Raw genomic sequence first — 15,281 nt, 5'->3', positions numbered from 1 at the left:
TGTTGAGATTATTGAAAAATGTTTGTTCATCAATTTATATATTTTCTCAAATATCAGTGTGGCACAACTGCATACATGGCTCTTTTATTATGAATTGACAAGGTGATAACAGTAAAGATTATGCATTATCCAGAGGAGCTCTACTGATCTTTGTGGTGGATTGAAAAGGTTTGTAGATCTCTCTCAAATACTGGTAAAACTGCTAATTTCAAGTATGTGGGGAGGTTGGTAACCTTTCAATTTCAGGTGGTACAACTAGGCTACAGTATACATACAACTATTTGATTTGGTTGTACATAGTACATACAAAGTCAAACAATGAATTTAAAAACTTTGAAATGTTATTTAACAACTGAAACTTGTTTAAACACATTTTTTTTCATGGCTCAAAAATATGCATTACATCAGTTTAGAAAAGATTGTTAAAAAACACCTTTTTTAAGCTTTATTTGTCAATGACCCAAATGTCAAATATTGTAAATTATTTTGTTTTTATAAACGGAATGATGGTGGCAGCAACAAACTAAAGTTATTATAATAAATAATAATAATAAAACACACTTAAAAGTAAAATGTTGTGTCTAAATATGGCTTTATTGGAAGTTAAAGGAAAATGTGATAAGATAATCACTGAATATTTTTCAACCAGTGGTATTCCCCATCTCCAATGAACACATCCTAATTTATTCCATCAACATCTGTGTTTACAATATACACAAGATAGGCTATGAAAATGTACTACATACATAGTACCAATAAAATCCTCACACAAAAGAGCAAATCTGAAATGTATATATATTTAAAAAAATACAGTAAAGGCACTTTTGGAATCTATTGCATTATAAAGTCATCACACAGTAATACGCTCAGTGCTACAGTCCAGTTAAACAGTTCTTAGTTAAAAATCTCATATTTCAAAATATTATTCACAAAGGAAATGTGCTATGGCAAGACCTCCAGAAGCTCAGCAATGAATATCACATGGTGAAAATGCTGGTGGTTGCAAGTAAAATGAAAAAGTGAAAACAGTGCTCTAAAAGAAGTTCCGTCTGACTTTCAGTGTCCTCAGATAAAGTGTATCATGCTGTCTTCACATTCCTTCGGCACAGGCAGGTTGTAACTCTGACAGGTTAATTTGTAATTCTGCCCACCATTGTTATCCCAAAACTGAGTCCCCATTACTTTATAACAGACCGCAAACTCCAGCACAGCCCCAGAGTGAAGGATGAATGGAGGAACGGGAAGATGAAATCGAAAAGTGTCACAGCAGGGCCCATTTGAAATAGATTTGCTTGCGACCCAGTAAGCCTTGGTTTCTGAGCAACTCTTCCAGTTTGTGAAGGAATAGCGAACACTCACTTCCTTCTCAAACGCCAAATTTACAACTTGAACGATCCCTATAATGCCAGGCTCATAGCACAAAACCCGCTCCAGACATACTTGCTGAAAACACAGACGATCCGTGAAGTTTGAGCATTCGCCTGGCTGGACAGGGAACATGGGTTTCAAATATGGCAGGGATATCTCCATCCTCTTACTCGAGGCCAGCTCAGAACTCATTAACAGTCGGAAGAGAACATGCTCTGGGACAAATGGGTCCTCGCCGCTTTTGAAAACCTTGACATTTTCCAGGTCCAACCCTAAAGAGTCCACAAACCGGACGCTGGCTCTGCGACTGAGCTTCCTTCTCTCTGATGGAGATGGAAGGGACTGAGTCCGCCTCTGGATGATGGATTTGGTTGGGGCTTCACATGACAGGCTGCGGCCTGCGGTTTGCCTCGGAGTCCTTCTCGGGCTAGGTGGACGAATTTTAACTGGCCTCCTCCCGCTGTCTGTTGTTTTGGAGCGGGACATGGCCTGGGAAATCGTCGTGGAACTTTGTTTTGAGCCACCTGATACAGTGGTAAAAAATAGGTCAGCATTCATCTCTTCGAGGGGTGTGTCTTTATGGCAATATCCCAAAGACCAGGCCATGTTTATTAGAAATAGTTCCCTTCCAGTGCACCTTGCACAGAGAACTTAGAGATATCTGAAAATGAGAACAATTTTAGGTTATAAATACTTATTAAATATTCGAGTAAGTGCAAAGAAGCACGTCTGCCATATGTAATACTGTGCAGCTGTGAAAACATGGCAGGCTCACTAACTGCTTTAATCTCAGCTCACTTTTATCCAAGATACATTTAATATGTTTTAAAATGGTACAGTGTCAGTGCAAAAGTATATAGTCAATTACTTTGGCTCTGTACAAAAATTCAAACAAAAGAAGAAGTTCAAGTTCGTGTTTTCATTGTCTCACCAGTAAAATCCGACGTGTTTGGGTTTACGGCGCATCTGAAGATACTCCGACGCTATTTTTATAAACCAAGCGTTCATAATGTGGAGGAGCTTTACACAAACTCTGTGCAAAGGTGAGGTATACTACGTGATTTTACTCACATACGATCATACGATGCATTTCATGCATACTGCGCAAAGCTGGTAGGAGTGTGACGTCAAAGGTAGGGGGCGTGGCAACTGCGTCAGCTGTACTCGGGAAATGCTGTGAGTCTCAGGGTTGCCATGTCCGCCGATTATAATTATAACCTGATTTGTCTTTTTTAAAGTCCACATGAATCAAAATTGAAATTTTGGCTTTTAGTATGGATATGTTAGTTATCTATAAGCTAGCGTGCTCCAAAACAATGACAACATTTATATTTAGAAGACATAAATAGGCTAGGTAAACGTGGTGAATGAGAGACTACATTAAATATATATTTGTGTGTTCCCATTTGCTCAAATAGCAAAAGAAAAACTCCACAATAGTGTTTTCATAACTTTCAAAAAGTGTAAAAATATATATATAAACAGAGAGAGATTGATAACGGCAGTCAGAATTCAGAAAGATGTCAACTTCCACAGCCGCTGTATTAGAAACACCCTCACAGCAGCATTAACTACCCGTACTTTTTTTTTTTTTTTTTTGATGCAAGGGTAATATAATAATAAATATAGTGCTAAAAATGTACATACATTAAAAAAAATGAAAATATAAAAAACTTTGCAGGATCTATGATGCTGATGACAAAAACAGATGGGTAAAAACAGAATGATAAATACCACAATGTTCCATCAAAAATGGTCCATTTGGATTTCATATTGTATTTGAGGTATGTTTTTAGACCCAGTCAGAAATAAACAGGGCTCACTACTACTTTTTTTTCCGGGTAGTTTTTTTTTTTCAGACCAGGATGTTTACCGTTGATCTGGCAACACTGCTGGTCATTTTAATAAAACGGTGATTCTTGCGAATTTACACAACCACAATAGCAGCCTCTTGATTCATACACCTACGCGTATTTTGTTTTTTGCCGTGTTTAGTGAGTAACCTTAACAGGCAGCGTTGAAATGATCCAGCTTCCCGTATTTCAGTTATAAACTTCAATTCCCATCATGCCAGTCGTAGGATCACGACGACAACGATGCTTGAACATACAAAGCAGCAGGTAAACAAGTCTGATCGAGCTGTAGTGATGCACAGTAACGGCGATTTCAACGCGTTTCGCTCAATGCAGGATGATGAGAATTTCATAAACAAGATGCAAAGGTGATTATTGCCCAGTTAAAAATGTGTTTGTTCGACCCAGTTTAATGGACTGCTCTAATTTTTGGTGAACTGGAAAATATATAAGCTGTGACGCTGTTATTTCGCTTCATATCTGCAATGATGCTCTTCTGTCGCACAGTGCGTGTATGCGCTCACAAATGGGACATTTTGGGGCACAGCTGAGAGCTTGGAAACTGCGACTGTACACTTCATAGTGTTGATGCGATGGGACCCATCCTGCAGGAACGAACTGCGTCTGCGACACTGAAGAAGGTGCCAGACAAGGAGAAGGTTAGAATGAAAAATGCAGAAAACACTGGGATTGTTGCCAGGTAAGTTTGAGTAGAGCAATTTAATTAAAATCAAACAGAAAATATATATATATATATTTCACTAAGAATATGTGCTTTATTTGCAGCAATAATAAGAGAGGAGGATATGTCAACCAGAATAAGAAACCTCTTAAAAAAACAGTGTCCTTGCATCCAGGCCAGGAGAAGGATCCTCTGCCTAAAACCGAAATTGTAAGTTATATGCAACATTAAGATTCATCAAACGTCTTAATTTATGTTTGCAGCATTTTGAATATGTTTTCGTAATCTTTCCAAGGTCCAAAATGGCATTAAACCAAAGAAAGCTAAGAGTCCAACTGGCGGCACTTGCAAGTTGCGTGGGTGAGTTTTACTTAGCATATGGAATTTATTATATAAATAACAATTATTTATATAAATAATATAATATTTATTTATATTATTTAAATAAATAATATAAACTCTGATTAACTGATCAGAATCAAGTGCTGTGCGATAAATATTAGGGCTGGGTATTGACACAGATTTCACAAATCAATTCGATTTTATTTCAATCTCTGTTTAATTAGACTTGATATTGATTCATTTGGTTATATTTCAGGTAAAAAAAAAAATTAAAACTAAACCATGTAGGAAACTGAGTGGTACATTACTATAATATTAAAGGTTAAAATTAACAACAGAGTCCAAATGATTCAATTAAATTGCTATTTTATTTTTAGGTATAATAAGCAACACACTAATAAAAACTAAGTTGTTGACAAACACGCACCCTTAAAGGATAACTCTCGCCAACATTGAACCTAGGCTCTTTTTGTTAATCTACCCGAGTCAAACATTCGTGTAAAAGTATAATTAGAATGGAAACTCCACTTTTAAGTTTGACCGTATTTTCATTTTCGGTCAAAATGCCTTTTGAATGGGAGTGCTAGGGGCACTACAAAGAGAACATCAAAATCGCTATTTTTAAAACACTAAGGAAGCTCGACACAACATAAAACTGTGCTTGACGTATCACCAGGGGCTCTACACATGAACTCGAGCATTGAAAACATTGTTTGAGTACACAGAGTTTACTAAAAAGAACGATTTTGAACAAACTTTTCTTCTATTTCTTCTTGCTAGCTAAACTCCGCGAATAAAACACTGACACAATGATAAACAAGAAACAATAATATTCGGAATAACGTATTGTTGTACTGAATAATTAAGTAAACATAATTTCTTAATTTATCTTTGTAAAGAAACCTCATTGCTTAACTGGCTACTCTCTGCTGTCTAAGAGAACGACATCTTTTCCTGTCGGCCACCATAACTTCTGTTGGTTGTAATTTGTGACCTCGCCACTAGATGCCGCTAAAAATCACACACTGCACCTTTAAATGATGTTTCTACTGAAATATAACCATTTAAACTGTGGCTGTCATAACTAGTTTTCTTGACAGATTTATTCAAACATGCATTAAATAAGACATCTCTAACAAGTTAAGTAAAAATATTATCAAGATGTAATATAGTGCTTACTAAAATGTGCCTCTCTAGAGTATTTTTTGTAGGTAACAAATGTTAAGGTCATTGAATGGTTTTCCTGAGGTAAACGTAAAGTTATGTGATATATTGTTTACAAGCTGTTTTTAACGTCTTTTGGCAGTGGAAACACTCAATGAGAGATTTGACTGAAAGTTGTACCTTTTCTTTCAACATACTTTCTGATGTTCATTAATTTTTATTTGTTGTTATAACAAGTAGTAAAGAGGAAGCGATGAAGTTACTTTTAAAAGTAATGCATTACAATATTGTGTTACTCCTTAAAGTAACTAATTCTGTTACTTTTTATGAAAAGTAATGCGTTACGTTTCTTTTCACGTTACTTTTTCTAACCTGGGCTTGCTTATTTGTTTTTACAAATGAAGGTCAGCTGCAAAGACATTGTTTAGCCTAAATCACCAAGCTTATTGTGATTATTGGATGGGAGGCACACTACAGATAATGACATTTGATTCATGCATCAATGGAAAACAGCACAGACTAAAAGATCATTCTTGGGATTTAAGAATCATTATCATTTCATTGAAGTAGAAAAATCAATATTGTCAACCCAGCCCTAATAAATGAATAAAATATCTCACTTGAACTATTGCTGTAGCACACAGGGAGAATCAGACATGAGGCCTTCACGTCCCAAGCTGTCATGTCCCGAGCGTGGACCGGAGAGGCAGAAAATTCAGCTGGAGCCTCAGTGCTGTAGAGAGATGGTACTGAGCCACGTGGCCTTGGAGAAGAGCCGTCGTGCTCTCTCGCTGCCCTTGGCTCCTCAGCCAGTGCTGCAGCATTTCGCCCTGAAGAATCACGTCCCTGATCTGGAGTCACTCCGCCTTTTGGAGCACCAGGAGGACGACACGGACAGCGCCAGCGACCTGTCTGACTCCGAGAGGCTCCCTGTGCTGCCTTCTCCCTGCACTCCTCCTCACCTTAACCTCCGAGCAGAGGTGATCACCTCCATGGACCTGCATCCCGACATACCTGGACCCAGGTCGGTGGAGGACGATGATGTCAGCTACAGCTACCCAGACTTCCTGCCACCTCCATTCAATACCTGGAGCCTGAGGCAGCTCGCCATCTTCCTCAACACGGAGGGTAAGAGGGCTCCCCGGCCAAAACCCGTAGGGCAGCTAGAGAAGTATCTGGAGCGCCTCCTCCAGCTGGAGTGGCACCAGATACAAACCATTCAGGCTGAGAGTGGGCAGCAAGTCGTGCCCATCATCCGAACAAAAGTTCATGCCACCAGTGTCCTAGCAAACAGCAACCGGACCAGGCCTCACACTGCTCCTCCGACACGCCTCAGCTCTCCGAAAAGCTTTCGGCAGGGTCAGCGGGGCTTCTTCTCTTCAATGAGCAGCCCATCATCCACACAGCTTTCGCGCCTAGTTTGCCCTCACTGCCATATCCGTTACCCACTCTGCAACGGCACTTGCTCATCGTATGCCTACCAGCGCCATTCCCGCCTCAGTCCCCTTTTAGAGCGCAAAGCTCCTCCAGCCAACACCCAAAAGAGAAGCAGCAGTGAAAGCCGGGCCTCCACCTCCGATAACCGCACCACTTCGAAAAACCAGCACCTGGTCAGTCCTCAGGCAGCAAAGGCTCAGCAGAACCACATGCAGGCCGTGGGTAACGTGCGCAGGGCATCTCATGAACTTAACTCGAATGTCAAATCCCATTCTTCGGTCAAGAAAGGAAAGACTGTGAGGTCAAATGAGGCAGAGAAACAGAAAGATCCACCTGGAGCGAAATGTGAAGGGGTTGATAGGCGAGTTCCTGCCGCTTTAAAGCGGGAAGGTGGCGGTCCAGGGAAAAAAATGGTTAAGGATAGTCCAAGAGCGGAAACGGGTGAAGTACGATTAAGATCTGGCACTAAGAGAATAGTCGCCGACAGCTGCGACGCAAAAGTGCCATCAGCTACCAAGACTAATGGCAAAGTGAGAAATGCTCAGTACGCCAAATAGTTAGTGCTCCTTTCACGCCTATTTTCAGTTGCCTCAAAAACATTTCCATTTCGCATATTGTAAAGAAGAGCTAATTAAACAATTATAATATCATTGCAGGTAAAAGTAGTTATATGTAGAAAGGATAAAGGTGCGGTCAGATTAGCAAAATTTGGCGGGAATAAGGTCCGTTGTCAAAAGTACCGACTTCGGTACCAAGTCGGTACTGAAATTTTAAAAATGTGACTCTACCAGCATTTCCCTCTAGCATTTTGAGCGCTGTTGACGAATTCTTCAACACCTCTGATTGGCCATTGTGTTCACGCACTCAACATAACTTTCAAATTAAGGCGCTTTCTGTTAATGATAACTTGAACCCGTTCGGCATCAGGTGAAATCGCATGGGTTTCTGTTGAAACGGTAAATGTGACCGCACCCTTAAAAATATATCCTTCTCTGTAGAAATCATGCCTTTTCATCATTTTAGTATATTTCAATGTGCATTCCTTCAGGACATATTTATTTGATCTGCTTAAGAACATAAAAGCAGGTTATCTTTGCTTACTGTACGCACAAATCCTCTAGAAAATGAAACCAACGTAGTTAAATCCAGTGTGCATGTACACATCTCTTATTTGAGGGAGGTACGGCTAAGAATGTCAGTGTGTGGCATTTTGTGCAGCGAGCACTACTGGTCAAAGAATGTATATTTTTGAGACGAATAATGAATGTTTTGTAACGACTGTATTTTTGTAAAGTGCTATTTACAAGGACTTCTTTTCTTGTTATTTATTAACTAATTTATGTTTATTACAATGGTTTGAAATTTGAGTTAAATAAGAATGTTTTGTGTAATGCATTATTTATCTTTGAATGTTTTGGAAGACTTTCAGTGAGTTAGATGTAGTTGAACTGTGATGTTAGGATTGATGGTGGTTTTGTGGTGCGGTTTGTGTCGATGGAGACGGATACAAGGTTATCTATGTTTGTTTACTTCTTGAGAACTTTTCAGGTGATTACATTGAACTTCATGTCTCTAAATATAGCATGTTTTGTTTATTTTTTTTAAGGAACAATGATGGTATTGGTTTTGTAGTTTTATATGTGTAATGCATATGACTTGAAAGTTGGTACAGGTCGAGGCCATACAGTACGTAGTACCACATTTCCATACTTGATGTATTGTATGTAGCACCATGTTCATTTTGGATGTCATGTACTGTAAAGTTCCCTTATCAGGCAAAAAAACACATCCATACACAAAAATCTACTTTTGTCCTATCATTGTCACATCGTGCTTTTATTTTGCTGAGACTTTTTGGTAGAGTTGAATGCAGCTATTTTTATGAGATACAAAATAAACCATTTTCATTACATCATCAGAGACTGTCTAACGTATTTATTTGAATGCAGAGATTGATACCGTCATTGACATTTCATTAAACTCATTATAAAACGGTAAACAATGACAGACGGTGTAGTTTTCAGCAAGTAAATGAAAATGTCTCTTCTGGGTATTTAAATGCTTATATTTACACTCATCTGAATCCTTAGATGAATATAATAAGCATTGTAGGTATTTGTGGGATGTCATGCATAGTTTGTCACACTGATTAGATGTCATCTGCATGTTGTCATGTTCTCTTCTGTCCTGGGAAAGGCTTTAGAAGCTGTTGAAGCTGTTTCTGGCGATCATTCACACAGCCTGTAAAAACAATGTGCAAAAAGCGTTTGGACTTATTGCAGGGGACATTAGTAAAGGCTGTATGTGATGTGATGCTTTCCACAAATAGGTGTTCCATTATTTGTTTAACAATAAAGATGCAAATCCCATGTTCATAAGAGAGAAAACGTAGATGTTTAACAGCATATATCATTAAGAGTAGTTATGTTATTTGCAACCCTGTTACCAATGACATCTTTTTAAACAACATTTTGTAGACAATGACAAAATCACACAGGGGTTAAAACTGTACCAGATTTTGGTAAAATAAAATAAAATGGAAAAATAAAGCAGCTCATTTAATAGAATTCCTGAGCTCCTGAATGCTTTTAACTTTAAAGGGATAGTTAATTAAAAAAAATACAATAAAAAAATGTCAGCATTTATTTCCCCTCATGTCATTACAAACCTGAACACCAAAGAACATATTTTGGTTACCAAACAGTTTTGGTGATCACCGACTTTCATTGTATATATAAAATATGTTCCACAGAAGAATACAGTCGTACAGTTTTGGAACAACCTGAAGGAAAGACAATGATGACAGAATTTCATTTTTGGTGCAACTAATGCTTTGACCAACTACTTATTGGAGACTTTAAAGCTACATTGTGTAGGATTTTCTCCCATCTAGCGGTGAAATTGTATATGACTACCAACTGAATATTACTTTCTAGCCCCTCCCATTCTGAGGGCGTTTTAACTCCTACGGTGGCCGGATTATTTCAAATCTGCCGGCAGTCGTGAGTAATCTGCCCCTCGCATTCGTCACGGTGCCACTGAGTGTAGAAAGGCGAAGCTTGAATTTCCAGGTATGTCCCTCTTTGGCTAATGTATCTTCAAGATGGAGGCACAACATGGCTTCCGCCATTCGAGCGACTCACCCGTATGTATTATAAATGGCAGATTCTACGCTTATGAGAATACTTGATTAGTTGGTAGAAGTAATTATACATTAATGAGCACATATAATTTTGTGTTTTTTGCCAAGAATCAACAAAATTACACAGTGTAGCTTTAAAGCGCTATTTGGTACCCTATTTTTTAGAAAGTATCATGCATGCATTGTTAATGAATATACTTCTTGTTGAACTGGATGTAATTCACAAATGCCTAAGAGTGTGTTCACAAGGCAAAAAGCTCAACTATGGACAGAAACAGGCTCATTGAGTGCACTATAGGCCAATATCTCCAATTAGGCAGTAAAAGACACTAACCAAGGTGTGTATTTGCCACGAGGCAAGAACAACCCATGGCCTCTAGACCGACATCCGTGTAGACGGGTCCATCGTTCCACATTAGGTCAAATCCGCCAACCCTCTTCTCCTTGCCTGTCAGACTAAAGCACAATAGAATGTTTTGGACAACAGTGTCAACATCGACAATCCTCCACTCTCTTCCGTGTAATTTTATGTCAGTTTGTCAAATGTCAAATCGTACCGGCCCTCCATGTCTACAATGTGCAAGGTGTCGTCCAGCAGTCTGTATTTTAGGTCATAGTCCTCCTGACTGCTGGCTGTGAGGGAGGGTGAAGCGTTCACTTCAATTATCCACCTGCATGATGGCAAACTGCTGTCATTTTTTTTGTTTTTAGCAATGCAAGGTATTCCTACATTCATGATCAGCAACATGAAGTCCAAAATAAAGCATTCTCACGGCTTTAAATCCTGGTCCAGTAGTATGTCATATCCGTACAACTCAAAACAGTGTTTGTCATTGATGATGGTCTTCTGAACACTAAGCAAGCTGCGAATAAATATGTTGTCAATTTCTTTAAACAGAGTCTGCACTGTCTCGAAACCATGCTTAGCAGTCAGGTAACAGCGCAGCTGTTGCATCTGCCACTTACAACCCTAGGATAGAGTAAAAGTCAGAGATTACTGCTTTTTAATAAAGTTTATTTGAATGAACATACATAATAGTGTACTTTCAACATGCCTTCTCAGGATCATAATCAGGAGCAGTTTTTTGCACCGCAACATTGGTAAGATGAACGTCTGTGTACATCAAGGTTAAAGGTGATAAACAAGTGAATTCCATGTCTGTTTATGTACGATGGGGCGTAAAATAAAAATAGAGTCTAGTTAAGAAATATATAGCAAAGGATACACTGATCATCTATGCTGTTGAGAGAGAACCTGGTGTTGGAAAACCGAGCAAAGCCATCACGATACAGCCAGGCCTTCAATGGAATATACTGCCAAAACAAAATCACATTTATGATATTGCCTGTCTTGTTTTAAAAAATGCAACATTTATAATGTTGTATAATCTACAAAATAACTAGATGACAACCAGGACATTGTACTTGGAGCTGTTCACATCCTAGGACTTGGAATTATATCGTTTATATGGCAACACTGGAATGCCCAAAATTAATCTGTGTAATTTGAGGAATCAACAATCAAAAAAACACAATACAAGAAGTAACAATCATCCTGCAAATGCATTATTTATGTTATAACAATGCATTAATTATGCATTTGCAAAACTTATAGCCTAGTTTTTTTAATGGGACATCAGGTACGCTGGAAAAAAAATTGGTGTAGAAATAAATTTGGTGTAGAAACTCAGCTTTTTACAAGTCTGAATCTCATAACTGCTGTAATTTCAAAATGGCGTGAATGCACCTTAGAAGGATAGTCATCATTTACTCACCCTCAAGTTGTTCCAAACCTGTATGAATTTCTATTAGCATAAAACATAAGATATTTTTAAGAATATGGTAAACCAAACAGTTAATGGGCCCCATTGACTTCCATAGTATGGGGGAAGAAATACAATAAAGTCAATGGGGTCCTTCAACTGTGTGGTTACAGACATTCTTCAAAATATCTTCTTTTGTGTTCAACAGAAGAAAGAAACTCTTACAGGTTTGGAACAACTTGAGGGTGAGTAAATGATGACAGAATTAAACATTTTCGATGAACTATCCCTTAAATTCCATGTGCAATTGCAAAAATAATGATTTTTTAAGTGCTTTATCAACGAAAAATTAGCACTGTGCATATTTATGAAATAAAAATTGCAATAAAAAAATATATATATATTACTTACTGATGTTACAAGAACATAGACTCTCAAGTCAAATTTTCTCCCTGGTGGTAGAGATAAAATACGTTCAGCAATTATAATAATAAAGGTTCAAATAAAGTACTGAAGCAAAAGGCCAATTCACACTACACTGACAGATGCCGACATGTGCGGACAATCACCAGATTACAGTACGACACTCCATGACTCAATAAGCATGGATTCAACGATCAATCGGTGAAAACAAGCTCTGTCAGAGGACAACAGGGGTAACAGACTGATCCGGCAAAACCTGACGAAGTGTCATCTGTCGGTGCAGTGTGAATTGGCCTTAAAAATGTATTGGATGTACCGGCTATGAGGTAGGGATTCTCAATGTATCGCTGAGCGACATAGCTCTCAACTTGAGCCTCATCTCTCTGTTCTTCAGAGCGGGTCCCATCCTAAAACCAACAGGATACACCGTTACACAACATAGAGGTTTGGGATAACATGAGGGTGAGCAACTAATGAAAGAAATGTACGATTTTAAGATTCAGTGTTGTCAAATTTGTATTACCTTCCTCCATTCTATGATATCTTTGAGTTTCCGAAACAGAAAAATCCCTTTCCCTTGCGATCGTGCCACCTGTGATAGGAAGTTATTGTTACAATGGATGACCCGTTGATGATCAGTTTGGTAGTATCGTACTGCTACAAACACTCACGGGCTTCATGATCCAGGTGCTCCCTGGGCTTCTCTTAAACTCTTCCACAAATATGTGATACTCACTGGGCAGCTCAAACGTCCGTGGGAAAAAGTCACATTTGGCTGCCTCTAAACGCCCAGCCTCCCGCTCTAAATTTTTTCTATACCTCTTCAGGTTTTTTACCATCAGGTTCTTACGAGTCAGCTAAAAACAAATATAAATAAATCATGATTATATTCGGTTCACCTTCATTCGATTGTAATATACACAATATTCTGCAGGTCAGTAAATGTATTATACGACGTAATTTCGTAATTCTGACCTCGTAGTGGTTGCGAAAGTGACATATCCGCACGTGTTCCTCCATGTACGAGTGATCGAAGTTCTCTCTCAGCCATCCAACGTCACACCAGTTAAAGTCCCAATCGCCTTCACTGTATGGAGAGACATGAATCATGCGTGATGCAGAGGTGATACTGTACATACCGTAGGGTTCGAAAACACACACAGTAAAAGCTCAGCACTTACTCTTTCACCTCTACCCAGCCTGGTCTCTGGTTTAGGACATCCTGAATGGTGTTGGTCAGGCCACATCTGTACCGTATAAAACTCCTTACCTCCCTGAAAAATGAAAATGAACCACATTGGATTGTTCAACTACCTTTTATTCATACACATGTACATACCTACACACAGACAACAGTTTGAAGTTCAGAGAAAATATTAAACGCTTTTTAAAAATGCAGTTTGTACAAGCATCTCCACAAAAAGATTGGGCTTAAATGCTTAAATGCTGAAAAAAGCCTCTTAAGCTCATCAAGATTGCATTTATTTAGTCCCAAATACAGTAATATTGTCACATTTTATTACAATTAAAAATAAATGTTATCTGTTTGAATATGTTTTAAAATGTAATTTATTAAAGGGATAGAGCACCCAAAATAATGACAGATTTTACATTTTTGGGTGAACTATCCCTTTAATAATGCAAAGCTGAATTTTCAGCATCTTTACTCCAGTCTTCAGTGTCACGTGATCCTTTAGAAATCCCTCTAATATGCTGATTTTATATACTTTCTATGGATTTGATGCTCAAAAAATATTGATATGGTCAATGTTGAAATCAGTTCTGATTTCTGTGCTGATACGTGTTTTTGTTAAAACCGTGATACATTTGATTTGTAAGATTCTTTGAACGTCATTTGTTTGCAATGTAAATCTTTTATAACATTATAAATGTATTTGCTGCCACTTTTGATCAATTCAAGGTGTCCTTGCTGAATAAAAGTATAATTTTCTTTTTTTTAAATCATACTGAACTCAAACTGTAGAGCGGTAACGTTAAAGTACCTATCTATACAATTGAATGAATGTTATTGTATTCGAAAGCAAAAGCTAACAGACTTACCCTTCTTTTTTCCTCTGGGAAGTGTAGGCACCTTTATGTCCAGCTGTCTGCTGTTTAAAGTAACGTTAAGTTTTGTTTTGTTCTACAGCTGGAGCGTCACACAGTTTTGCAATGCAGAGCTAATTTTAAAGAAAGTGTGCAGAAATGGTTCTTGTATAGCACACAATTACACGTGATTCAGTAACGTTATATATTTTAGTTTCAAACGTCACCGGCTTACCTTATTCTTGGACATGTCAGAAACTAACCATCTCATAACAGCGGAACCTTAGCAGCGTGAGACTAGAACTGTAGTCTATGTGTTGTCATAGGAACCACCACGGACCAATCGCCTCGCAGTATTCCGCAGTCACGTTCTGAGAGCAAACAAACAACCCAACTGGGTTTGGGGGGATGGTCACTCCCACTGTCTATGGTCACTCCTCCAGACATGTCGGCGCGCCCGCCATCTTGGAACGGGTTGCTTATCGGTACGATGCCACAACCTTGTGCAGTTTCTGGTTGTGAAATCACAGACAAATATTTAAATTCCCGAAGAAATGGTTTAACCTTTTACTTGTGAGAATGTGTTGGTTTGTGTTTTTATTTGTATCAACTCCATATTACAGGTTTTTCCTATGGTACCTTTAGTTTTTACTTTTAGTATTGTAACTTTTTAATGTTGTGTTAGCTGACGCCTTCGTCGTATTGTGTTAGTTTAGCAAAGTCATCTGCTAAAGTCGATTGCTGATATTCATACATGATCTGCAATCGACTATGCGTCTAACTACGGTTGAAAACCATAGATATAAAAGAAATGTATTTTGATATTGCAGGCTTTGACCGTTCCAATATGGCGGACTGCATAGAAACCATAGAAACAGCCGCCAACGACGCATATTACTGGTGCGTTCAAGTCATCTCGTATCGTATTTACGAGTTGAACGCCACTACAATGTCGTAAATACCAGTGGGAAGCTCGGGATTTTCTCTAGCCCCGATCTTTACGAGTTGTGGGCGTGTCACTGAGAAACATGGCGGAGTACCACAATACAAGGTATTTAGCT

At 38.5% G+C, this 15,281-nt stretch overlaps 3 protein-coding genes across 3 annotated transcripts; 1 reads left to right on the top strand and 2 right to left on the bottom strand.

Annotated features, from left to right (window-relative positions):
• Positions 1–54: 54 nt before the first annotated feature.
• On the bottom strand, positions 55–2,551 carry ppp1r3da (protein phosphatase 1, regulatory subunit 3Da). The gene is made up of 2 exons (XM_079588023.1): positions 2,300–2,551; positions 55–2,029 (listed from the first exon to the last, which is right to left on the bottom strand). Exon 2 carries the CDS (start codon positions 1,972–1,974, stop codon positions 1,066–1,068), a length of 909 nt encoding a protein of 302 aa, XP_079444149.1. The 5' UTR covers positions 1,975–2,029; positions 2,300–2,551; the 3' UTR covers positions 55–1,065.
• A 708-nt stretch (positions 2,552–3,259) lies between these two features.
• Positions 3,260–8,769, top strand: fam217ba (family with sequence similarity 217 member Ba). The gene is made up of 5 exons (XM_079588591.1): positions 3,260–3,589; positions 3,729–3,921; positions 4,008–4,113; positions 4,199–4,263; positions 6,047–8,769. Exons 2-5 carry the CDS (start codon positions 3,815–3,817, stop codon positions 7,401–7,403), a joined length of 1,635 nt encoding a protein of 544 aa, XP_079444717.1. The 5' UTR covers positions 3,260–3,589; positions 3,729–3,814; the 3' UTR covers positions 7,404–8,769.
• ttll9 (tubulin tyrosine ligase-like family, member 9) lies at positions 8,658–14,732 on the bottom strand. Its single transcript, XM_079588592.1, has 15 exons — positions 14,649–14,732; positions 14,456–14,599; positions 14,236–14,285; positions 13,356–13,448; positions 13,150–13,261; positions 12,846–13,031; positions 12,698–12,766; positions 12,491–12,581; positions 12,163–12,203; positions 11,215–11,302; positions 11,044–11,102; positions 10,762–10,958; positions 10,546–10,659; positions 10,323–10,444; positions 8,658–9,087 (listed from the first exon to the last, which is right to left on the bottom strand). Exons 2-15 carry the CDS (start codon positions 14,489–14,491, stop codon positions 9,017–9,019), a joined length of 1,329 nt encoding a protein of 442 aa, XP_079444718.1. The 5' UTR covers positions 14,492–14,599; positions 14,649–14,732; the 3' UTR covers positions 8,658–9,016.
• Positions 14,733–15,281: the final 549 nt, after the last annotated feature.

The sequence above is a fragment of the Phoxinus phoxinus genome, assembly GCF_949152265.1.
Source record: "Phoxinus phoxinus genome assembly, chromosome: 18".
Lineage (NCBI taxonomy): Eukaryota > Metazoa > Chordata > Actinopteri > Cypriniformes > Leuciscidae > Phoxinus > Phoxinus phoxinus.
This window is presented reverse-complemented; position numbering and strand designations above follow the sequence as displayed.

What these genes read in the sequence shown, in the direction of transcription:
- ppp1r3da (XM_079588023.1), bottom strand. Translation starts at nt 1,974, where the DNA reads ATGGCCTGGTCTTTGGGATATTGCCATAAAGACACACCCCTCGAAGAG.
- fam217ba (XM_079588591.1), top strand. Translation starts at nt 3,815, where the DNA reads ATGGGACCCATCCTGCAGGAACGAACTGCGTCTGCGACACTGAAGAAG. An exon ending in AACACTGGGATTGTTGCCAG is followed by an intron (nt 3,922 to 4,007) that starts GTAAGTTTGAGT and finishes CTTTATTTGCAG; the next exon opens with CAATAATAAGAGAGGAGGAT. An exon ending in GGCACTTGCAAGTTGCGTGG is followed by an intron (nt 4,264 to 6,046) that starts GTGAGTTTTACT and finishes CTATTGCTGTAG; the next exon opens with CACACAGGGAGAATCAGACA.
- ttll9 (XM_079588592.1), bottom strand. Translation starts at nt 14,491, where the DNA reads ATGAGATGGTTAGTTTCTGACATGTCCAAGAATAAG. An exon ending in ACTTTCGCAACCACTACGAG is followed by an intron (nt 13,032 to 13,149) that starts GTCAGAATTACG and finishes ATTTGTTTTTAG; the next exon opens with CTGACTCGTAAGAACCTGAT. An exon ending in CGTGGCAAATACACACCTTG is followed by an intron (nt 9,088 to 10,322) that starts GTTAGTGTCTTT and finishes TTGTTTTTACAG; the next exon opens with GCTGTGTGAATGATCGCCAG.